Below are 25,946 nucleotides of genomic sequence, written 5' to 3' on the forward strand. Positions count from 1 at the left end.
GTACAGGGTTGTGGTCAGACAGCATTTGGAATATTGAGCAGTTTTGGGCCCCGTATCTAAGGAAGGATGTGCTGGTTTTGGAGGTGATCTGGAGGAGATTCACAAGAATAATCTTGGGAATGAAGGACTTGTCACACATGGAGCGGTTGAGGACTCTGGCTCTGTACTCGGAGTTTAGAAGTGGGTGGAATCTTGCTGAAACTTGTAGAATACTGAGAGGCCTGGATAGAGTGGATGAGGGGAAGATGTTTCTGCTAGTAGGAGAGACTAGGACCCGAGGGTACTGCCTCAGAATGAAAGGACGACCCTTTAGAACTGAGACGAGGAATTTCTTCAGCCAGAGGGTGATTAGTCTACAGAAATCATTGCCACAGAAGGCTGTGGAGGCCAAGTAATTGAGTATCTTTAAGACAGAGATAGAGAGGTTTTTGATTAGTAAGGAGATCATGAGTTCTGGGAGAAGGCAGGAGAATGGGATTGAGGAACATCCATGATTGAATGGCGGAGCAGATGCAGGCTGAATGGCCTAAATCTGCTCCTGTATGTTATGAACTTAGGAGATAGACATCAAATACCAGCTCCTACCATTGCTCAGGCCCATTGCTCAATCTCAAAGTATGCATTGTTGTGCAAAAATACTCCAGGCTTGTCCAGGTACACAGAATCCTCTTCCAATTTTGCACATGCTGGCAATGATGGCAACAAAATAAATCTGGACAATGCTTGCGTTTAATCTTCAGTCAAGAAAATGATACTACAGAACAGTCGATCAAAAGTAAAGACTCTTTCATGGAATTGATGTGGAAGGCGCTCGTTTTTTGGAGACAATTGGAAAAGATGCCTCTGTGTGGGAAGGAAGAGTAATACTGTCCTGATTGTTTTGAGGAAGGGTCACAGGACCCAAAACGTTAACTCTGATTTTTTTTCTTCACAGATGCTGCCAGACCTGCTCAGCTTTTCCAGCAACTTCTGTTTTTGTTCCTGATAGTTATAGATCTAAGGCCTTGTAATTCACTTTGTTCAGAACCCAAGTTTACTCCTGCAGTATAGTAATTACAAATTCTTGAAGACTACACTTTTGACAGTAGTCATTGCTCAGAGAAACATGTTTCTTTTTTCCATTCATGGGATGAGGGTGTCACTGACCAGACAGCATTTATTGCCCAGAGGGCAGTGCAGTTCAGAGTCAACCATATTGCTGTGGGTCTGGAGTCACATGTAGGCCAGACCAGGTAAGGATGGCAGTTTCCCCTCCCTAAAGGGCATTAGTGAACCAGGTGGGTTTTTCTGACAATGGGATTCATGGTGGTCATTAGATTCTTAATTCCAGATATTTTATTGAATTCAAATTCCACCGTCTGCCATGGCGAGATTCGAGCCTGGGTCCCCAGAACATTATCTGGATCTCTGGATTAACTGTCCAGCGATAATACCAGTAGGCCATTGCCTCCCCCTTCTGTGCGTTGATGGTGTAACTGCTGAGTTGCTACGTTTTGAATTGATCCTTCACTGTCCTCTTTTTGGCACCCCCCCCCCAGGCCAAGAAACTCTTCACTGATCAATTCAGAAGCTGAAAACAGTCCAATGCTGATGACACAGCTGACCAAACAGATCCAGAATTTGAGAAAGAAAATACGCAAGTATGAGGAAAAATTTGAGCAAGAGAAAAAGTATCGGGTATGTGATTAAAATGTTAGATTTGAAAACACTGATTAAAATGACTTTTTGTTTTGTGGTGCTCGGGAATAATTTCTGTACTTGATGGAATCTTCACCTCTCTGCCACATGCTGCAAAGGAACTAATTCTGCCTTAATCGTGGAAAACTTGCTGCGTACAATGTATTTGAAGATGATAAACTGTTAAGGGTCAACCGATCAATGCCATGGGTATAACCAACCCACAATGAAATGCGTCCCCATCAATCTTCCCATTTGCTGAATCTCCCGAGGCAAAATGAAACCCTCTCGAAAAAAGATCTTTTCAGTAGTTCATTTATCTACTTATCTTTTTTTCTCTCCATCTTCACATCTCCCCTGCTCAATTTGGAATGATTGATTTGCGTGACTGCTGAACCCATTCTGAACTAGATAGTTCAGCAGCTCTTCAATGCAGCACTGAGTACTGCTGGGAAAATGGTCCAGATGCTCAGTAATCCTCTGGAGGGGCACAGTTCTTTCAACGTCAACAGTTGCTTCATGCTCATTACCTCCTGGTGCAATAAAATTCTTTTCTTCTTCATTGAAGAGTTCTGTTTGTCTCTCGCCTATGCACTACGATACTGAAATAATTAGTTGGTTGCTTAAATTTAAGCTGTGCTTGAAAGAGACAGGAAATTGTTATTTTCCGTCTTGCAACCATCAGGACAGAAACCCAACTTTAGAAAGGAAAGTGATTTTATGCAGCATGGAAAGTGGGTGCTGATTGGTTGAACACTGGTTGGCAAAAAAAAATTGTTCTGGTTTTGTAGTGACTCCCTGATGAATATCTCTTTTTAGCAATAGTGAAACAAATACAATTACAGCAATAATGATGCAGTATGAATCATAAGCTATCAGATTAAACACCAAAACACAACTTAATGCCTTCGTAATTGACAGATGTACCGTCTCTTAAGTATCTCGCTCCCTGCTTCATGTGTTCATGCTAACTTGAATTTCTCTCAATTTATTGAAGTACTGGTTATCTTTCTTGTAAAGTCTAATGTTCTTGATTTGCCTTTTTCACCACCCATTCACTGCTATCATCTATTTTGGAGGTGGGAACTACCTCGTTTGTTTACAAAGCACAAAGGAAATCCAGCGATGTCCAGTAGGTCCCTCAGTGTCTGAAAGATAGTGATTTGTTTCATTAAACAAATGGAAATCTGGAACTGAGGGGACTAGGTTAATTTAGGATGTCTGGTCAGCATGGATAAGTTGGACCGAAGGGTCTGTTTCTGTGCTGTACGATTCTATGACTCTGAGGCTGCAGTGCAGCCTCTGAAATTCCATGTGTTCGGAGCCCAAGTTCCAAAGAACAGTCAGACTGGAATTAGCACTGTTTCAGTCTTCACAGATGCTGCCAGAACTGCTGAGTTTCTACAGCACTTGCTAATTTTATTTCAGATCTGCACAGACTGTTGGGTATAGGAGTTGGGATGTCATGTTGAGGTTGTACAGGACATTGGTGAGGCCTCTTCTGAAATACTGTGTCCACTTCTGGTAGCCCTATTATAGGAAGGATATTATTAAGCTAGAGAGGTTTCAGAAGAGATTTACCAGGATATTAGAGTCTGGATAGGCTAGGACTTTCTTTCACTGGAGCATAGGAGGTTGAGAGGTGAGCTCTTATAGAAGTTTATAAAATCATGAGGGTATAGATTACGTTAATGGTAGGTGTCTTCTCCCTAGGATGGGGGATTTCAAAACAAGGGGGCATTTTTTTTTTTGAGGTGAGAGGCGAGAGACTTGCAAAAGACATGAGGGGCAAATTTTTTTATGCAGAGGGTGGTTCATGCGTGGAATGAACTTCCTGAGGAAGTGGTGGATGTGGGCACAGTTACAATGTTCAAAAGACACTTTGAGAAGTACATGAATAGGAAAGGTTTGGAGGGATGTGGGCCAAGAGCAGGACTAGTTTAGTTTGGGATTATGTTCAGCATAGATTGGTTGGACTGAAGGGCCTGTTTCTGTGCTGTATGGCTCTGACTCTATCTCCAGAACCTGCAGTGCTCTGCTTTCATCTCTTGTCTCTGCCATGGTGTCCCTCATCTTTCGCATCCTTTAAAATTGGCGTTTTTCTTAAGGTGTATTGCCCAGCATAGGACACGATAATCCAGTGCCTAAACCAGCGTTGGATAAAGACTTTGTACCACTTGCTTGTTCTTTTCCTCTGTTCTGTGCCTCCATATATAAAGGCAAGGATTGTTAATAGCAACCTTTAAGATTTCTGTGCTATGACACTCGTGTTTCTCTTGTCTTATGTTCTCTCTAACTTTGTACTGTTTAGTTTATATTGTGCCTCCTTGTTCTTCATAGCAAACTAAATTACTTCACACCTCTCTGCATCAAATTTCATCTCCCATGTGTCTGCTGCTTCACCAATCTTAAGTCTTTCTAAAGCCTGTTACTATCAGTCGTGCTGTTTACTACATTTTGAAATTTTTGGTTTCTTCTGTGATTTAGAAATTATATCCTTTTTATATCCCAATCCACATCCCTTATTTATGTCAAAATGAGTCGGTCCTAATACTGATCTCCGGGAATACTAATCTATACAGCTTTCCGGTCTGTAAAATGAGCCTTTTCTAAAACTATTCCTTGCTTTCTGTTTCTTACCCAATTTCTTATCCACACAGCTATTCAAGTATTGTATTGACTTTCATATTGAATGTGTAAGGTCTACCAGTGTATGGTGGTAGACATGTATTCTGATGTTGCTATTGCCTATGCTATACCTGGTCTAGAAACAACACAATGAGTTTACAAAAACAGTTCCCTGAGCAGTGAGATTTTTGTCTTGGCGAAGATGCTTGCACGAGACTGCTTATGATCAGAATGAAATTAGTAAATGAAGTGTGTGAGCCTACATAAAGAAAATGAATAGAAAAATAACATTGAAGAGTAACATCAGTGCATAAATAGTTGGACGAGAGATTCTGCAGCTGAACACCATTTTTACTCCCAGTTGAAACTCGCACTGTCTTCAATGTTCAGTTTCAACGTAGAAAGAAGTCTGTGTTTCGAGGTTTCTCATTATGATGTAAAGAGACTTTTTTTTGAAAGAAGTAAAATTGCACTGGGCCGCTGTGGCCTATTGTGTCTATGCAGGGTCTTTGAAAGAGCTGTCTAATTAGTTCCACAAATCATCTTCCCCATAACTCAGCTAATCTTTTTTCCAGCAAGCTTCCAATTTGACCAACTCTTCAGGCAGCTTTGTGGTTTTCTGAAATTTGAAAACAAACAAATCATGCGGTGTGTATAATTATGTAAAAAGCGCAGGACTAATAAGAAAGGATAACTGTAATCTCTCTTGTGGTTATAGCCCTCCCACAGTGATAAGGTTGGCGATCCAGAAGTCCTGAGGTGGATGAATGATCTGACAAGGGCCCGTAAGCAGTTAAAAGGTACAGAACAGCCTTAATGTCGTTGCACACAATTTGTGGTGTGATAGGAGCCATTACTTTCAGCGGCAATTGGCAACAATTATACAAGCAGCAGGAAACACGAAGTTCAAAGCAGCAGCTGGAATGGTGCCAGGAGAGGTCCAGGCAGTGAGCTGATGGAACAGCCTGTCCCTCGCAGTGATTAAAAGATACAAATAGGTTCCCTGAATATTTCCTTCGAAAGCAGCTTGTCCAGCACTGCAGAATGCACAAGTCACCATGACTTGTGTTTGTTATATGAAATAATTGCAAACCATAAACACAAATATGCCGACTTGTACCTCGGACTGGTCTAAGTTCTTAAGATTTGTGTACGAGGAGGTCCTGAAATGATGCCTATCTCTTCTTAGTGTCACAGCACACAATGAGACCATTCTGCCCATTTATGCCTGTGCTCGCTCTTTGAAATATCTATCCCGATTTAGCCCCACAGTCCTGCTTCTCCCCAGATAGCCTCCGTCATTCTTTCTTTCAGGCTTTTATCCATTCCCGTTCGAATGTTACCATTCAGTCTGGTTGCAGCACCTTTTCAGGCTGCGAGCTCCACGTTATAAGTAGCTGCACAAAGACTATTCTCCTCGGCTCCCTTCTTTGAGAGATCCTCGTTCTTTAAGGAATCAGGGATGTGGCGTTTAACCCAATTCCTCTCTGGTTGCTTGTTTTCTCAGCTCATGCAAGACCCAGTCAACACCCTTGTTATCCCTGAAGTCCCATGCCTTTATTTAATTTCAAGATGCCATTCCGATCTCCACCTCTGGTCCATGTATGTGGGGCACGTTAAATTGGCTCCGCAAGGAAGGGCAGGGGGAGAAAAAAAGGCTGATTTGTATTTTAAAAATTGTTTCATGACATTGTCATCCTCCACGATTGGGGGAAAAACTTGACCCCGTACAGTGTATTTCTTTTGAAGCACGGTTTGTTATTGCAGCATTTTGCACCCAGCAAGATCCTGTAAATAACCCAAGAACTGAAAGCCCGGTTAAAATATTCCTGACGGTGGCTGGTAGCGGGAGGAATGTTGGACTGTACAGACAGAAAAATTGTGTAAACAAACCCGGGTAACACTCGGGTTAATCCATATTTAATTCACAACCTATTTATCTGAATACATACCGGTCGTCCATAAAGGCTTTCAAAATGCAATAGGCAATTTTGCATGTTGACCTTATCTAACCTCAGTTGCTTTTGTGTCATTTCCTGTGCAAAATATTGTTGAATTGTTTTGGTCGTAAACACTTTTTTTAAAGCCCTCGATGAGCCGAAAAGCCTCTTCTAGGCTGTCTGACTCTATATGACATACACAACAAACTGGAAAATGACTTCTGTTAGCACCCAGAAAGCCCTGCACGTATACGTCCATGTCACAAAAACAAGCCACAAGCAAATGACCAATAAATGAAGTTTACCAACCCATTGTATTTAAAGTAAGTTAAGGGTAATCTTCTCTTGGCATTCAGGAAAATGTCCTTTCAGCTTCTAAAATATGAAACTTTCATTATGTCCACTGTGTCCAAGAATACTACAGTTTTTACAAAAGTATTTGTCTGCTGGCGCTCCCGGGAGGTGCCTTTTTGTTTTCAAACATGTGGCAGGTACTATGTAAATGAAAGCTGCTGCTGTTCTTACTGTTTTATTTTTTTTTCCCCCACCAGAGTTGAAACTGAAGATCTCTGAGGAGGAGAATAACAGACGGCACAGACATCGAAGCAACGCGTTGCCCATAAACTCCAGGCAGGACAAAGAGAACAAGCACCACGTATCTGGGGAATCCCAGCAGAAACCGAGTGTTGAGGAAACTGTACAGATTGTGATGAAAAAGCTGAAGGAAAAGCAGGAAATACTTGGTCTTCCGGAGGATGTTAAGGTACCTCACCGTAGTTATAATAAGCATTTGATTACTAAGGAATTTGAAATAAAATGATTTGAACAAATGTACGGTTATTTAAATGGTCTGACCAAAACAATTCAACAATATTTTGCACAGGAAATGACACAAAAGCAACTGAGGTTAGATAAGGTCAACATGCAAAATTGCCTATTGCATTTTGAAAGCCTTTATGGACGACCGGTATGTATTCAGATAAATAGGTTGTGAATTAGATATGGATTAATGGTATGATGGTGATCTCATCAGTGGGTTCTTGACTGCTGAAAGCAGCTTACAATAAGAACCCAGAGATGAGATTCCAATCGTTCCACCGTAACTACTGTGTTTTTATTTCTTCATTATTGCGACTTGTATCGGCTATTGCTTTTTGGCTCTGAGTTTTTGACTAGCCCCCTTCACGTTGGGCAATGTAAATAGTCAGTCTTATGTATGTACCCTCTAGTGACTAGATATCTGCTGTTTCAATGTGAATGAGCTATCATCGTCATGAGTTCATTGCCAGGAGGTAACAGATATCCCATGTTGGGGAATCAAGGACGAATGATTCTGAGGTCTAAAGTACAGATTGAAATCAATGGAGCTGCTTTGGGATAAATGGACTCCATATCAATGGCATGTTTTGAGAAGACGTGAAAATGTTGGTCTCTCAGGCTGAGATTGAGAATATTAAGCAGTGGTGAATATACACTCCTTTTAAAATGTATGTTATCAGAGAAAACGTTTCCTGGTTCTCATTTAAGATCTAGATAACAAATAAAATAACAGGATGTGTACCCTGTAAACCTCAGTTGGGTCAGCTCCTTGACTGATAACAATGTCGTCACTGAGTTGGATAGCTCAGTTGGTTGAACGGCTGGTTTGGGATGCAGAGTGAAGGCAACAGTGGTGGGTTTATTTCCTGAAGCAGCCGAGGTTACCATGAAGGGCTGTCTTTCTCAACATCTCTTGTGTAGGTGACCCTCCGGTTAAACCACCACGATGTGTCTCTTTCAAATGAACGAGCAGCCCCATGGCCCAGTTGGACTATGGTGACTTTACCTTTACTTTTATCATGAGCTGGCACTTGACACAGTCAAACACCCATTTACCAGATCCCTTTGCATCCAGCTTCCTTGTATCTAGAATAAACAAAGAACTGCGGATGTTGGAAATCTGAAACAAAGACAGAAATTGCTGGAGAAACTCAGCAGGTCTGGCAGCATCTGTGGAGAGAAATCTGGGAATGAGTTACAGGACTTAAAGTTTAACTCCATGTTCTTCCCATGCTGCCAGGCCTGAAGAAAGTGGAGTCTACGTTTTCGAGTCCCGTGACTTGTCTCACAGGACTGGAAACGTTAACGCTGCTTTCTCTCTCTACAGGTGCTGCCAGGCCTGCTGAGTTTCTCCAGCAATTTCTTGCTTTTGCGCCTTCGATCGAGCAAGTTTCATTTTGTGGTTTCCAGTAATGGTGTGAGACAATTCTAAGGAGCCAGCAGTATGACCCATGAAGATAGTAACTGAGTGAAGGGCCAGCTGTGTCTAATCCTAAGACAGACTCTGAACTGTCAGACATGTATTTAGGTACTGCTAAAACTCCAACTTGTAGCTTGGCAGCACAGAGCACCATTTAAGCTTTTCCTAGCTTGCTGAGACCATCCCATTCTCCTCTGGGATTATCTGGTACAGAAGTTGGAAATCTGGTGTGGGAAGAATCCACAGATCCAGTATCTGATCGTTAGCAATTCTCTAGGCCTGTATAGATTTACCAAGTTTACCAAGAAAGTCACATGTTGACTCTGCTCCAACTGGACATGGATATAATGGCCACTTATCATAGAATCCTTTACATCAGGCCATTTGGCCCATCAAGTCAACACTGACCCAACAAAGAATATCTCCCCACCCCCACCCTCTACCATCCCTTAGCATTTAGCATGGCCAATCCACCTAACCTGCACATCTTTGGACTGTAGGAGGAAACTGGAGCACCCGGAGGAAATCCATGCAGACACAGGAAGAATGTGCAAACCCTAAACACAGTTGCCCAAGGCGAGGGGGAGAGGTGTGGATATCGAGCCTGGCTTCCTGGTGTTGAGAGGCAGCAGTGCTGACCTCTGAGCTAGAATGCTGCTCAAACTGTAGTCCAGTTGTAGCGATGCTGGTGTTGAACTGGGATGGACAACGTCAGAAGTCACATGACACCAGGTTATAGTCCAGCAGGTTTATTTGAAATCACAAGCTGTCAAGCACTGCTCCTTCGTCAGGTCTTGATGAAGGAACAGCCGTCTGAAAGTTTGTGATTTCAAATAAACCTGTTGGACTATAACCTGGTGTCGTGTGACTTGTGACCTTTTGTAGTCAACCTGACTGCAAAGAGGTTTATCATCATTGCTTCTTCCCAAACCGCACCCCCTCCATTTCCTCTCAGTAACAAGAACAACTACCCAATTTGCCATCAAACCATTGACTTCAGCCAATAAGTCGGCCAATAGAAACCACAGGAAGCTCACAATTAGCCCCCTACCTGCAGATATTAGCACAAGAGGTCTCTTATGAAAGATCAGCTTTGGTTCAAAGCCAGGGCCAAATCAATGTTTGATGCAGTTCTGACTGACAGTACTTGCTGGCGACAATAGTCAGGGTAAAGCTGAGGGCTGGACAGGAGACAAAAACAGGAACACAAATCTCCCAAGAAAGCTGCAGCCTCCACTAGACTCTTGCTCAGCAGCCTGAAGAGGGAGCTGGTGTGATAGCAATTACAGAGTGCCTAATCCATCGAACCTTACAGGAGAGCTGATGTTTAGTCTATCACTCCCACAGCAGCTCATTCAAAGAGTAAACAGTAACGATGAGCAAAATCCTCTTGGGCCAATGAAAGGTGATATCCTCCCGTTACAGGAATGCAGCAGAATTTGTATTACTTTTCTTCCTTGCGGGTGTCAAGTGCCGGAGATTCTTCTCTGAACAAAAGAATTCGGCATGTTCACTAGACAAAAAAAAATGAAAGAGCTGTAGATGCTAGAAATCAGAAACACAAACAGAAATTGCTGGAAAAACTCTACAGTTTTTTTTGTGGAGAGAAAGTAGGGTTAATAATTAGAGATAACAAGGTGTAGAGCTGGATGAACGCAACAGGCCAAGCAGCATCATAGGAGCAGGAAGGCTGACGTTTTGGGCTGCTTTCTGATATTAAGTTTAAATCAAGGTTGCAGGGATCACCCATCTTGTTGCACGTCCATCTCATTTCTGAAGAAGGGTCTAGGCCCGAAATGTCAGCCTTCCTGCTCCTCTGATGCTGCTTGGCCTGCTGTGTTCATCCAGCTCTACACCTTGTTATCTCAGATTCTCGCGCATCTGCAGTTCCTACTATCCTTAATAATTAGAGTCCAGTTCTGGCTTTCTTTTTGCAGGACAATGACACCGAGACCATTCTGTGCCTGGACTTTTGCTATAGACTGATCGAAGGCTGTTTTGTTGTAAGTCCCCATATGACTTGGGCCTCACAAAAGTTGCCATTGTGGCTGTGATGGTAATAAGCTTCAGAAGAACATGAGACAAGGAGGTGTAATGGGAGATTAGCAGTGCGACACGGATAAGTGTGAAGTGATGTACTTTGGAAGGACCACTATGACATAATATAAATGGTACTGTATTGAACTAGTGGAGAAATTTCTTCAGGAAGTTAGGTCTTGAACACATGACATGAAGGGGTGGTGGAAATGGAATTCCATAAGGGTTTTTAAAACCTAATTGAACATTATTAGAGAGGGTGTTAGGGAGGAAAGTAGCTGGACTTTGAACCTAAATTTGACAACTCTTTGAATGAGCTGCTGTGGGAGTGATAGACTAAACATCAGCTCTCCTGTAAGGTTCGATGGATTAGGCACTCTGTAATTGCTATCACACCAGCTCCCTCTTCAGGCTGCTGAGCAAGAGTCTAGTGGAGGCTGCAGCTTCCTTGGGAGATTTGTGTTCCTGTTTTTGTCTCCTGTCCAGCCCTCAGCTTTACCCTGACTATTGTCGCCAGCAAGTACTGTCAGTCAGAACTGCATCAGACACTGATTTGGCCCTGGCTTTGAACCAAAGCTGATCTTTCATAAGAGACCTCTTGTGCTAGTATCTGCAGGTAGGGGCTAATTGTGAAAGATGCTGACTAATCTGGGCGTTATTTGATTACTTTGGCAGCTATGGGGCTATTTTTACAGAAGTTACCAAAGTTATGAGAAAGATATGTTATTAGTGTGGTATTCTGCTATATTGATGCAGTTAATTATCAGTCATTCTGAATGACTGTGTATGAATTTATTGCTCTCTCTTAGTAATGGGTCTGCTTTCTGATATTAAGTTAAATCAAGGTTACAGCGATCACCCATCTTGTTGCACGTCCATCTCCTTTTGCCCCCCACCCCCACACACGCACGTGCACAGCCATCTCCTCTGCAGGATTGTCCTGGCCTCGATCAGGCCTCCCCACTCCTCAGTGAGGCCAGTCCTCTACTCCCCTACTCCAATGGGATCCCACCCCCACCCCAGTCTTTCAGCTTCTGTGCCAGACACGCTGTATGCACCTCTCGGGTGGTCTGGGCTTTTTTTTATATAACTTTCCGAATGGTGTGTCTCGTTCGCTTTCCTGTGTCAGCTGCTGTTTGTGTCTGCTTGTTTCCACCTGTGGAATGTCTAGTTTTGAAATGTGCTTTGCAGTTAATTCTGATCTACTGAAAGTAATCGAAGTAACAGCGAGCACTCCTCTGTATGACTCCCACTGATAACTCACCTTTCTTTTGAATAGGTGAACAAACAGGAAAGACTGCTAATGAAGCCTCTGTACGACAGATATCGCAGTATCAGGCAACTTCTGTCTCCTGCTGCAGCCATCCCCACTATTGTAAGTACAGCATAAAACTTTATTGGTGTTCCTCAGGGTGAGGAAAATCAGGAATGCGGGGCAGATTGCATTTCCCAAACAGTGTCCACATCAGGTGCCCCTAAGACAGGTGGTTATTACTCTGCCAGTTGTACAGAGTATGGGTCGGGCCACAGCTGGGGTACTGTGTGCAGTTCTGGTCACCTCAGTACAGGAAGGATGTGATAGCAATAGAGGGGGCACAGAGGAGGTTCACCAAGATGTTGCCTGGACTGGAGAAATTGAGTTGTGAGGAGAGACTAGATAGGCTTGGATTGTTTTCTCTAGAGCAGGGAAGACTGGGGTGGGGGGTGGCATGATTGAGGTGTATAAGATTATGAGGGGTACGGATTAGGGTGAATAGAGAGCAGCTATTCCCCTTATTTGAGGGATCAATCACGAGAGAGCATCATTTTAAGGTAAGGGGCAGCAGATTCAGAGGGGATTTGGGGGGAAAAATAACTTTTTCACTCTGGGTGGTGGGAATCTGGAATGCACTGCCTGGGAAGGTAGTGGAAGCTGGAAACCTTACAACTGTTTGTTAAAACAAAAAAACTTTGAATAAGCACTTCAAATACCATAACATTCAAGGATATGGGACAAGTGCAGGAAGTTGGGATTAGTGCATTTTTAGCGGTTATGTCAGTACAGACACAATGGGCCAAATGGCCTTTTCTGCTCTGTATGAATCTACAAGAAATGTTCCTTATTTGCAAGCAACCTCTTCCTGCAAGCCTCCTACAGATTACATTTGTGTAGCACCTTTAACATAGCAAAACTTCTCCTGATGCTTCACAGGAGCGCATTCTGAGCTGATGATTGAGACTTTAGGACACCAGGGACCAGACAAGAGTTTAGGATGTGGGCTGCAAGGTCCTGGCTGAGCTTCAGTTTCCAGATGCTGAGAGATGGGACGCTGGGAGACATGAGAGCACTGCACTATGATTGGAACAAACACAGAAATGAGGCTACAGTGGTGGAAGAGTTGAGGAAAGGCAGTTTTGGGTAATATTCTGCAGGTGGAAGGGTACTGCACCAGCTTGAATGTTTGGTTTCACATACCACTCAGCCCTTTGTGAGATCAGAGAGATCTCCAATCTTTTTGTTGTGCCCTCCATTCTCATTTAAAACTGACAATGCCTAAACTCGTTTCACAAGCTATCCTGAAGGCAACTCCTATCATTCACACCCGATCAGAAATGAGCTGTAAGGCCGGAGTCCGATCCAAATAGGCTCTTGTTAAAGCAATGTTATCACTGGTTATTAAACATGTGGCACTTTGTTACAAAAACATTTCCGCTGAAACAAATATTGTTACTTATCTAGTCATATATCTATAATATTTGATTAAGAGTTGTAAAGTTGTCACTTTGACTTGTGCAGGAAGAAGAAGGTTCAGATGAAGAAACTATTTCGAAGAGTTGTGAAATATCTACCAGACCAATAGCAGACTTTCCTTTTCAAGAATTTGTAGACAATGTAGACCATCGAGATGAAGACCATGAGCCTGGATTTCTCCCACCTCTGGATGAGAAGAAAGAGACCAGGCAACCGACAACTTCACTGGCCAATCTACATGAAGCCTCTATGTAAGAATGTTTTTAGAATTTAGGTTTTACTGTCACGCGTACAAGACAACAGCAAAAAGTGTACAATGTCACCATGCACTTAGGTACAAAGTACCCAGTTACAAATGTTAGGTACTAAAATAGATTCGGTACAAAAATAGAGGAGATATAGAAAAAAGCTAGAATTTCTACATTATAGTTCGTCACAGTATAAATTAGTAAAATAAAGAAATAAAGTTAAAAGATAAACATTAGAGTCCTTCTGCAGTCGCTCCACACTGTTGGCTCTCCACTCATGGTTTCGCTCTCACCTGTGCTGGGCCCATCACAAACAGGTTTACAAGCCACTGACCACCATCTGTGACAGTCTGACCACCAGCGTCCCGCTCTGGGCCTGATGACCACTGACCGTCCTGCTCCTCTCTCGGCCTGCTGGTCGTCCCGCTCCGGGCCTGATGACCACTGACCGTCCTGCTCCTCTCCAGGCCTGCTGGTCATCCCGCTCTGGGCCTGATGACCACTGACTGGCCTGCTCCTCTCCGGGCCTGATGATCACTGACTGGCCTGCCCCGGGCCCTCAATGCTGCGACACGTTTATGCCGTCACTGCCACTCTCTCCGCAATGCAAGGTTTTTCTTTTTTTGAAAAAAAAAATTAAAAACAGAAGACCAAAAAAGTGGCAAAAGGAGATGGAGACAAAGTGTGAGCCCCAGACGCTGCCTACTCCACCGGCATCCCTGGCTAGGTAAATATTTATTGACCATCCCTAATTGCCCAGAGGGCAGTTAAGAGTCAACCACATTGCAGTGGGTCTGGAGTTACATGTAGGCCAGACCAGGTAAGGATGGCCAGTTTCCTTCCCTAAAGGGCATTAGTGAACCAGATTGTGATTGTTTTTGTTTTTGTTTACAACAATTGAAAGTAGATATATGGCCGCCATTTGGCTAGGTTTTTAATTCCATATTTTTGAATTCAAATTTCATCATCTGTCACCATGGGGTTTGAACCATGTTTCTGGAACATTAGCCCGGGGTTCTTGATTACTAGTCCAGTGATGTTACTATGAAGGTACCATCCCCTGACTGGAGGCAATTTTGTTGTGTTTTTGTTTTAATTGTTTGTTTAATTTAATTCTAGATCAGATTAATTTGAATTGATTAATTGATGAATTAATACTTTAATGTGAAATTGGTACTTGGATTTTGAACATCCGCAGGTGAGCTTATGGGAAATCCACTGAATGCTCCAAGTGTTATCTAATTGTTGTTTTACATGTGTATGGATTCATATATTGGTATGGGAAGTAAGTGTGACAACAAGAAATATGCCCCGATATAAGACTGCTCACTTATAGATCCGCACTGTAATAACTTCAGCCTGAAAAGCTATTGTTTGCAAACGCCAGTGATTGTAGAATCACTACAGTGCAGAAGCAGGGCATTCGGCCCATCAAGTCCACACTGACCCTCTGAAGTGCATCCAACCCAGATTTCATTCCCTACCCTATCGCTGCATGCAAACTATGCAACCCTGGACACTATGGGAAATTTAGCACAGCCAATCCACCTGAGCTGCACATCTTTGGAATGTGAAAGGAAACCCATGCAGACACGGGGAGAACTTGCAAACTCCGCACAGACAGTCGACCAAGGGCAGAATCGAACCAGGGTCCCTGGTGCTGTGACACACCATGCCCACCCTTATCCTGAAATATCTGAGCAATTCCAAGTAATCCATGGCATCATTTTAGAATGGCACTTTGGATGTGAAAACATGAAGATTACAGTATTTCAAAACTATTTCAATTCTTGCTTTGTAATGTTTTATCACTTCTTAATGCTTCAGGTAATTCTATTTACTGGTTCGCATACTTGTAGTTAGGCACTCTATTGTCTAGAAAATTCCAAAATCCAGGAAAGGCTTGGTCATAGCCATTCTGGACTGACGAGGTTATAGTGTCTGTCGTTCTGTGTATTTGACTGTTTAGGTATTGCCTCAGTAGTTATGGATCTACTTAGTACAAATATTTTTCTATTAGTCTGTAAACCTGACCAGTATCTGTTAGTTCAGAGTGACTGCAGGAAGAGGTAATTAATCTAGCAAACACAACACTATAGGGAATGCCATTGATATCATACAATCTTCTGCCTCTTTGGGTTCAAGGTCTGCAAATGTGAATTGCTGCTGGACTGTTGACAAAGATAATCTGTTGTATACTGTATCAATTTTACAGTGAATAATTAGCTCCCTCTGTACTCGCCCAGAATCAATAATTTGACATTGGAAACCACAGTCTGTTCGCAACTCTGCTCCCCGATGAATTTTTAAATTTTGCTGCAATGAATAATTAACAGATCGTAAGATTGCAAAATTGGTACACGTGGGAATGAAAGACGGCAAGGTTTCCCCACCAGCCAGATTCCTGACAACCATGGATAACACCTTGAGGAACCTACATGGTAAATTTCCCAGTCCTTCCAAAGAAGACTGTCGGTCAGCTTAGAGAAATAGTGTTGTAGTCTGTTTATCTGTCTGTACCGCCCCTGAGCACTTCTCCCTGCTGGGAATTTACCCTCCTCTTCTCCTCCCTACCCCCCCCACCCAACCTCTCAACTCACGCAGATGGACACTAGAGGGCAATTGATTATTTTAACCTGTCTTTACAGAAGAACATTCATTCTAAGGATTGGGCATTGGTCACAAGGCCAGCATATATAGATCAGTCCATAGTTTTTTTTATTGATGACTGCGATGCTGTTCCTTTGTAAACTGCTGTTTAGATATTCTGTTAGGTATGGACTGCCAGGATTTTAACTTGCTCACAATGAAGGAGCACTGATATATCTCCAAAGGAGCACCTTGTGTGACTTGGAGGGGAACTTGTAACATGATGGTCTTCCAAGCTTAAAGGTGGCATCGGTAGAAAATTGGGATGAGGTGAATTGATGACCCCGCTCTCACTCCAGGACTTAAAAAAAAAGGAAAAACAAAGTGAGCTTGTGTAGTCTTGATTCTTTGAATATTACCAGAAATGTCACAGGGGAAACAAAAACAGAAATTGTAGGAAAAACTCAGCAGGCCTGGCAGCATCTGTGGAGAGAAAACAGTTAACGTTTTGGGAGCAGTGGCTGTCCTTGAGAACCTGATGGTGAGCTGTCTTTTTGAACTGCTGCAGCCCACCTGCTGTAGGTAGACCGACAATGCCCTTAGGGAGGGATTTCCAGGATTTTGACCCAGTGACATTGAAGGGATGAAGATTATATTCCCAAGTTTGGGTGGTGAGTGGTTTGGATGAGAAATTGAGGATGGTGAACAGGCTTTGAAGAGCCAGCTGAGTTACTCACTGCAGTATTCCTAATCTCTAATCTGTTCTTGTCATCTCTGTATTTATATGGTGAGTCCAGTTCTGTTTCTAGTCAATGGTAACACACAGAATGTTGATAGTGAGGGATTCAGTGATGGTAACACCATTGAACGTCCAGGGCTGATAGTCAGATTGTCTTATTGGAGATGGTCATTGGACGTTTATGTGCCATGAATATTATTTCTCTCTCCAGCCTTTCTAACTCAGTTAGAATGTTATACATTCCAACCAGATCCACTTTCTTTCTTCTAAACTCATGAATATAAGCTTAGCGAAACCAATTTCTCCTCATAAGACAATGCTGCCAGCCCCCGTTGTCAGCCTAGTGTACCTCAGCAACACTCCCTTGATAGAAAGTATATCTTCTCTCAGGTAGGGACACCAAAACTGCACACAGTACTCCAGGTGTGGTCTCATCAAAGACATATATAATATCCCTACTTCTGAACTCATTCCTCCTGCGTTGAAGGCCAAAAGGCCATTTAACTTCCTAAATGCTTGCTGCACCTGCTTGTCTACTTTCATTTACTGGTGCACAAAGACACTCAAATCCCCTTTGTACATCCACACTTTCCAATATATCACCATTTGAATAACGTGTGGCAAGTTGTTTCAACAATGAGATGTTAATCTAAAGTCCTGTCTGACCCCTTAGGTGGATGTAGTAGATCCTATGACATTAGTCTAAGAAGATTAGAGGAGTACTTTGTTGGTGCCCTGGCCAATATTTATCCCTCAATCTACTATATGACAAACTGATGATTTGAACACTTATCTCACGGCTGTGGATGGGAGACTGATTCAGATGAACATACTGATGCAGTCAAATAAAAACCAGATTTACTTATTGGCTGTAAAACATTTTTGGATATCTTGAGCTGGTGAGTCTCTCAGTATCAAGCAAATTTTACTTTGATCTTGTAATGAACCTTTTTTCCCCCTCTAACTACAGGATGGCGTAAATTCATATTTGCACAAGATAACAGTGCCAAATGCTATGTATGTTTGATTTGTATAGGTCTGAATTGTTGGAACATCTTCATGAAACTAGAGCAGAGAAGAAGAAACTCCGCAAAGCTCTCCGAGAATTTGAAGAGCAGTTTCTCAAACAAACCGGAAGGTAAGTCAGGCCAGTCTTTTAACCAGTTCGTCAGAAAAACAGACTTCATTCACCAACAAATAAATTGTGATGAAAGACTTGGGATATATTTTCATTTTGGGGGAAAAATGAGTTACAAAGTAAAACGAGAGGTTAGTACTAATCTTCCCAGCCCAGTCATCTTTTAAAGAATACAAACCAAAGGCTGTAAATTGCTAAAGTTTCACTTAAATATTTTGGTACTGGATCACAACCAACATGCTTTATGAATAGGGCCCATTCTGTTCAGTTTGGAGGAACTTTAAGGAAATCACCCAGGGTGATTTTACCAAGATAATAGATTGAGATGAAGGGATTTATATATGATGTGATTAAAATTAATTGTGAACACCTCTCTGGTCAAGATGAGTATAAAAAAAGGCTAGTTTTAGAAACCAAGCTGAATGGAAATCTAAGAAATGTTGGTATTTAAAGGTCAATGAGAAAGTGAAGTGCTGCTGAAGGCCATAAAATCAAATTGAGGTATTTGGTTCAATCCCAGCCTTGGTGACTGTGCAGAGTTTGTATTTTCTCCTTGTGTCTGTGTCGGTTTTCTCTGGGCGCTCCGGTTTCATCGCAGAGTCTAAAGATATGCAGGTTAGCGACTGACCATGGGAAATGCATGGTCTTGGGGGAGGGAGAGTCAGTGCAGACTTGATGGCCGAATGGCCTGCTTGTGCACTCTGGGAATTCTATGGGCTTGCAAAATGTTGCTGCATGCTCAAACTATCCAATGGCTAGATGAGTAACGTGTCTATGGGATGCTAAGAATTGTTGAGGCTTCTTTTTGTATTTGCTTCTTTCTGTTCTCCTGGAATTCAGGCCAAAAGGATCAGTTCCTCTACTTCCCCGTGAAGATGTACCCATTTTTTTTGCCTTGCTCTATTGATTGTAGAACTGAGAGCAGCTCATTTAGAAGGGATGTGATTTACATACAGACCAACAACTCCTCACATTGCAGCGCAACTTTTTTAACTGACTGCATTGTCTTTTCTGGAAATGATAGTAACTACACAGCCTTTTCTTGTAGGAATGTACAGAAAGAGGATCGCATTCCAATGGCTGAAGAATACATCCAGTACAAGCATACAAAAGCCAAACTTCGATTACTGGAGGTACTCATCGCTAAACTCGATGGCTCAAAAACTGTTTTGAGTTCTTAAAAACAAACCTTACCCACAAGACAATTTTCTGGTCTTTAAAACAACCAGAGGAAATTATTCAATCCTTTCTCAAACTCTGGATATTTGATCCTCGCATTTGTGCCATAGAAACACTCTTTTTTGGCTGCACTTTACTGAAGTCTGAAAATTCCAAAAGCGACAGCAAGAATGAACATGAGGGTTGCTGAGCAACTAATCAAAGTCACTGTCGCTAACGACAACAAACCTTACAATATGCACTGATGATATTTTTGAGTAGGTAGCTTTTGAGAATTTTATGAAATAGATTGTATTCTGGACAATGATAACTACTCCAAATAGTTAATCATTTGTTGGCAAGGCAGATGTTCAGGAGGGAGACATTTATTTGCTCGCCTCCATGTGAAACATCATAGCACTTTATTTGTCATTGTGGGGTAAAAAGTGTGTTATATACTACCAAAAATAGGCTGCCCTTTTCGTGTTTTGATGGTTTCTTCGGTTTTTATCACATTATAGTTTAAGTACAATCAATTTCTTGTTTAATTATTGAAGGGAGAAAAAAGGAAATTCAAAATGAATTTACAGTTGTTTGGACTCCAATCCCTTCTTTCTCATGGCCATTTATTTGTATTCAAGCTATAGGTTATCTTTATACTGGCCACTAAAGTTGTCATTCATATTTTGCTAATTATTTGCTGAAAGATGTTTGCAATTTAGAACATTCGTACGGTGTGTCATTCTGAAATTGCCATATTTTTGTATGCATACTGTTCTTGCAGCATCTTTAAAAGTCTGTGTCCTTAGGGTTTGACTTACTTAAACTAACCTGATCAATTTTTTCAGTAATCCATTGTTTATTGAAAAACTCTTATTTCATTAGGTAGATTAAGAAAGTCATTTGAACCTGTGAAGTTCATGACTGAAAAGAACCCAAAATTTCTTTATCCTAGTATACATTTAAATTGATCTTTGTCTTCTCCAAGATGATTTGATCACTTTGCACTATGTTCAAGTCACTAATACAAATTAGGAGCAGTGGTTCCCAATACCAATTCTTTAAATACACCACATATATCTGGGAGCTCTTGTGGTGCAATGAATGTTCCTACCTCTGAGCTGGGAGAAAGAGTTCAAGTCTCACCTGCTCCACAGCAGTGTCATAACATCTGTGAACAGGCTGATTTTAAAAATATCTCTACTCCACTTACCCGCACTCATGTCATTCTCCTAACATGTATTCGGTGTTTTTCTTTCAGCCAATTTCTTGTCAATCGTCAGGTTTTATCTTGAATGTTGATCAATTTTAAGAGGCAGAATCCAGCATAACACTTACCAGCATTTTGTTTTTGGAAATTAGCACAATAAAATCAGGTTTTCTGCGGTCTGGTCGGAAAGTCATTTCCTCCATTTAAGTATGTTAATATAGTATAGGTACATCTGGTAAGGAATGTAAAACCAGAAGCAAAATACCACTGATGCTACAAGTCTGAAATTAAAAAAAAAAAACAAAATATTTTCAATACTCAACAGGTCAGGCAGCATCTGTGGAAAAAGCCTTTTGTCAGAAGGACTTATTTTGAACTGGTGTTATTTGCAGAGATGTAAAACTGTTGGATTGATACTTGTTTTATTAGACGTTTGTTTTTGCATTTAACAAGACATTCCCTCTGCATCGCTTCAATCTTGTCCCTTTTGGTTTGAACCCATTTGTCTCAGGATTTGATCATGTTAAAGCCATTTGATGGACCACGTTACTGAATATTTTCTGCTGTGAATAACTGGAGAGAATAGTCCGGGAGTGTAGGAATTATTTTTCAACCTGTTTCAGGCCCAGTGGCATCCTTCTCGTGTTTGTTCTTCTTTAGCATCCTTCTTACTGTGCTAGTAATGCTGGGCCATAATTGGCTAGCATTGCTTGTTGTTATTTGTGCACAAGATGATTTCAGCATGTTTGGGTGGTGAGGAGCAGATACATGGTTAAAACTCAAACTATCTAAATGTTGCTGTCCCAGTTGTACCATTCCACCATCAACTTCATAAAGATGGCATCTTGCTGTTTGGCTGACTGTTGAAATGCATTGCCACTGTGAAATTGCAGTAGGTACAGACTAAAGTCACCAGTGAAGGTTGAGTATATTTTGGTCTCGGTTCAATTCTCATGATTTGGTAAGTGTTACGTACTCTGACCTCGCTGGTACTGAAATACATGCTTCCTTTTCTTGTTCACTGAGGTCCTTGAATGACCCGTTTCCTTCACAATACTGTTAGCTCATTTGTAGCAATATGCCATGCAAAAAAAAAACAAGAACTTAAGGTGCAAGGGTAAGTCCAACTACTCTTGGAGGCCAAGAAAATGGCAGCTGATGTATTTCTGAACCCCCATTCTACCACATTGCACGATTTCCAGTACCTTTAACTCTGGGTTGTTTGTGAAAGTCTACATACTTTTGAATGAGAATTAATGCATCCCTAACTGAGGAGTACAACTACCTCCATCCACTCTTACAATCAATTTTCTTAAGCTCGTCTCTCAATGACTTGAAGCTTGCTTTGTTCATTGACCTTTTGGTTATTTCAAGTCTGCATGTGTTTATTATAGAACCTTAATTTCCTGGGTGCTACTACCCAAAGTTTCCAGTGTCTGGTTGAGATTTTCTTATAAGAAAAAGTTATGTTTGAAGATTTTTTTTTTTTTTGTGTGTTTATATGACCTGTGTAAAGCTCTGTACACAGACAAAACTGGGTTTGCCAAAAAAGACTTTCAGCCAAACCTGAACTTCCCCATAAAATGGGTTGTTTGGTTCAGGCATACTGTTATCTACATTTAACTTAAGCAGCAGAAAGAAGTAGATTTAAACTAAGTTGGAAGCAACTGTTTGAAATCCCCATTGGTAGTAACAAAATTTTAACTCAGGTTTTTAATTTGTGCCACCTTTTATAAAATTCCTGTTTCATATTCTCCCAACCTCAGAAATCAAATCTGAAAGCAATGTTTTAAATAATGCTACTGTTCCATTCTTAGTTGAAACGCATGTTTTCTAAGTAACTTGAGATATTTCTTTTCCTTATTGGGGACCATTCAACAATATTGTTCATTGTTCGAAAACTGTCTATGCATGGGGAGAAAAGTAAATTATAAGTTACTGTTTGGTTAAGCTATATAATGCTGGCACTTTGTATTTCTTTTGTAGGAAGCAATGTAACTATGTAAGAAGAATTATAATGAACTTAAATGATACAAATGTTAGAGTTGGTGTTGGAATGTAATAAATAGGATAGTAATATCTGCATTTTACAGCCATTTAATTTTTAGAAGCAGTATAGTTCCATAACACTCTAATAACTACAAAATGCTCTGTAGTTGATCATCCACCCAACTGTAAATCTTTTTTGGAACAGTTCAAATACAAGTATTTTTCTATTGTTACATTTGTTTTCTTCAAATACAGCAGTTTTAAATGTTTCTTATTAACTAGTTATTACAGGTAATGTGAACACAGTGAACAAGTTGTAAGAGTCAAAACTGTATTTCTATTTTGCAAGATAAAGTCATGCTGTCACTGTCACCTTTATGCTTGTTCCATTCAATAATTGTTCTTTCAACGTTAAATACTTGTAGTAGAATGCTATGGATAAGCTAAAATTTTTGCTTTGTGAGAGCACATTAATATCAATTGTGCTTTCTCTTTAAAGCAGGAACTTTGCAGCAATTTTACGGAGTATCTCACAAAAAGAAACAGACATTTACATATTCTTGTAAAATGAAAGTTTCAGTAAATAAATCAATCAGCGGGTAAGCTTTAGGTGAAAAGCTGCATCATTTGCATGCTTTCACAAGAAAAGAATTGAAATAACACAAAATGAAATCTATATTTAATGTCAGTAGTGTGAAATTGTAGATTGTTCAATTAACGTCCAGCACTGATGTTACAAATCTTGCAGCTAGGATCTTTTTTTGCATTTGCTGTGGATAAACTCATTAGCTGATGGCCACTGATTTCAGCCACGCTACCAAGAGAGAGATCCACTGGGTCAGTGTAGATAACTTCTAAAATAGCGTCCTGGGCATGATGATAAACAAGCCTACCATCCTCCTCCGTGCATGTCAGGAATTTGTTGTCAGCAATATTTAGCTGAGGAAGTCGCTGCTTGCAGAATTCATCTCCCTGCGATCCCATAGGTGCAATAACCAAAATGATGTAGTGGTACGCTGTATACATACAATAAAAATCACCAAAATAGAGGTTAGTATTCTGGTTGAAGAGTTTGCTGGCAGGAATCTGATAACGGTACCTCCCATAAGGTGAATCATGAGGAGGTTTTCCAGTGTTAAATTCAGTGTTGCAGCTAAAGAAGATGCCTTCCAGTTTGCCACTGATGGGAGAACCATGACTGCCACTGTTATCTTTTATGGAAGTTTGCATCATTTGTCCTTGATGTTCTCTGAAACAGTAATCTTCAAGTTAGTAATGCAGGGGTATTAATTAATAATTACTCACTGTCCAAATTTACAACCATACTAGAATACATTTTCTGTTTCAAAAGAGACACATAACAAGAATCCTTAATATAAATCAGATTACACTATTTAAGAACTTCACATTTTTAATATGTCTACAGAATAACAAGGTAGTTCAAAAGTAGATAATAATGTAAAATTTGAAATCCTTGCTCCAACTATCCCCTATGTTGATAATGGTACAGATGTCATTAAGCAGACATGTTGCTGTTTTATGCCATGCAGTTAATCCAAAGACCCAGTTTCAAGCCAGCTTGGAATTCTCTTCGCAGTACTGAGTCTGTACTTAACTTCAGGCAACATTTAAAGTAATCTTTTTGACTCGGTGAGGTGCACCTACAATTCTGAGCAGGGCATGAATTTCATAATAACAATGCAACCTTGCTTATAAACATTTAAAGGAATGACCTCCTGAGCGTACCAGAACAGAGTTCTGAAATGAGGGGCAGGGAGATTGGGTACAGGAAGCAAAGACTAATAAGGATGGGACAGGGATTACAAGTCAAAGTACTTGGGAGATGGGCATTATTTTTCCATACAGCCAGGAGCTGCAGCATTTACATGAAGTTGGGAAGAGAATGAGGGGAGTCATCAGTCAAGTAGAAGAACCAATAGAGAAAGGGCAATTAAACCTCGGTGAGGGGTGAAAATACTTTTTCCTCCTCATTCATTTCCAATAAGCTATCCATTGTTGACTGTCTCTTATTAGCTCATAATAATTGAAATGTAATTGTTTCCCATCTAAGGCTGCATTCTCAAAGGTAAATAGCTTGGAAGCTATCCTCATAATTTACAAATCTAAGATTTGGTCATATACCAGATTTCTCAACTCTTTTTCAGTGAACACGGACCAAAGCTGGACTTCGTGTTGGTTGGTAGTGGGGGTGTATTTAGTCTCTGTCAATCCTACACCTGATCTATACCGAAGGGCAAACATACGACTGAAGGCAACATTCCTGGGATCCATTGTGCCCACTTGAAACAGACATCGTGCCCGTTTTATGTCAGCCTTGGGATCCCTTCAGGAAATTCAGCAGGTGTCAGCAACCTAAACTAAGGTCTTCAGTGGGACGAAGTGTTTTCTTTTAAAATATAAACTATTTTGCTTTGGAGCTGGAAGCATCATGGATGCTACTCGCAGCAGAAGGTGCTGGCAACTGTGTGATTAGAAAGTGGGCACCAGCCACAGTGAAATGCTGCTGGCTTTCCACTAAGTGCCCCATATGTGTAGAATACAAGCAGGAAAACAGTTATGTCGTAACAAAGTCACATTACAAAACAGTATTGTCATTCCACACCAAACTAGTCATATTAAGGATTGCATGGGATCATATTGTATGTGAACACATGTAAATTTTGGAGTGCTCCCTAAGGAATCTGGATTATAATACTTTCAGCAATTGAGAAACTGTGAAAGAAGTAGCTAATAAATCTTTTTAAAATATATTCTACAATAATCTGGTTATGTTAATATACTTTGCTAGTATTTTTCTCGTTACCACGCCTAGCTTTTGATGCTTTACTCATTAATGGGATGAGGGCATCACTGGCTAGGCAGCATTCATTGTCCATCACTAATTACCCAGCGGACAGTTAAGAGTCAACCACATTGCTGTGGGTCTGGAGTCACCAGTAAGGATGACAGTTTCCTTCCCTAAAGGACATTAGTGAACCAGATGGGTAATTCCGGCAATCGGCAATGGATTCATGGGCATCATTAGATTCTTAATTCCAGATATTTTAATTGGATTCAAATTCCACCATCTACTGCGCCAGGATTTGAACCTGGGTCCCCAGAATATTATCTAGGTCTCTGGATTAATAGTCCAGCAATAATAGCACTAGGTCACCGCCTCCCCTGAAAATCGACAGGAACTAATTATCTGCAATTAATCTTGGTTTCAGATGTTTCATTCTAATATTTAAAATTACTGAAGTGTTCTCATTTAGTTTTATTATGTTTTCTTACTTCAACAAAACAAAAGGTAATTTAAAATCTAAGTTGTTCATAGATAATTTATTTTACTTACCACTAGATAACTTCAACATACTGCTGCCTGTGAATTAAGACTATATAAAATAATAACTAATGTCTTAAACCACAAGACAGCACAAATGTAAGCATATAGTTACCACTAAGTATAATAATCTCCTTCTATATTCACATACCCTATTTTCTTTCAATAATGTGCCACCATCATTTTAAAAAGTGATTTACAGGTCTTTATTTTTGAAAAAATATTATTCCTCGCAGTGGTCACAGGGTTCAACACAACTAAAAGTTACATCCAGAGATAG

The 25,946-nt window shown here is 40.9% G+C and overlaps 2 protein-coding genes across 8 annotated transcripts in view; one reads left to right on the forward strand and one right to left on the reverse strand.

The window, feature by feature from the left end:
• Nucleotides 1-19,847, forward strand: part of fam13c (family with sequence similarity 13 member C) — a 98,929-nt gene extending 79,082 nt beyond the window's left edge. For 5 of the 6 annotated variants that reach the window (XM_048608885.1, XM_048608886.1, XM_048608890.1 and 2 more), the window contains 8 exons: nt 1,539-1,677; nt 5,024-5,105; nt 6,797-7,008; nt 7,129-7,212; nt 11,801-11,896; nt 13,298-13,503; nt 17,865-17,966; nt 19,015-19,847. In XM_048608885.1, the coding sequence (XP_048464842.1) occupies nt 1,539-1,677; nt 5,024-5,105; nt 6,797-7,008; nt 7,129-7,212; nt 11,801-11,896; nt 13,298-13,503; nt 17,865-17,966; nt 19,015-19,147 (1,054 nt within the window). In that variant the 3' untranslated portion in view covers nt 19,148-19,847. The remainder of the gene's footprint in view (nt 1-1,538; nt 1,678-5,023; nt 5,106-6,796; nt 7,009-7,128; nt 7,213-11,800; nt 11,897-13,297; nt 13,504-17,864; nt 17,967-19,014) is intronic. The other variant, XM_048608887.1, reaches the window with a different exon arrangement.
• Nucleotides 19,848-23,037: 3,190 nt separating this feature from the next.
• Nucleotides 23,038-25,946, reverse strand: part of phyhiplb (phytanoyl-CoA 2-hydroxylase interacting protein-like b) — a 45,655-nt gene continuing 42,746 nt past the window's right edge. For both annotated transcript variants that reach the window (XM_048608892.1, XM_048608893.1), the window contains exon 6: nt 23,038-23,572. In XM_048608892.1, coding sequence (XP_048464849.1) covers nt 23,038-23,572 — 535 coding nt within the window. The remainder of the gene's footprint in view (nt 23,573-25,946) is intronic.

Source organism: Rhincodon typus, chromosome 20 (genome assembly GCF_021869965.1).
Source record: "Rhincodon typus isolate 14 chromosome 20, sRhiTyp1.1, whole genome shotgun sequence".
In the NCBI taxonomy this organism is placed as follows: domain Eukaryota; kingdom Metazoa; phylum Chordata; class Chondrichthyes; order Orectolobiformes; family Rhincodontidae; genus Rhincodon; species Rhincodon typus.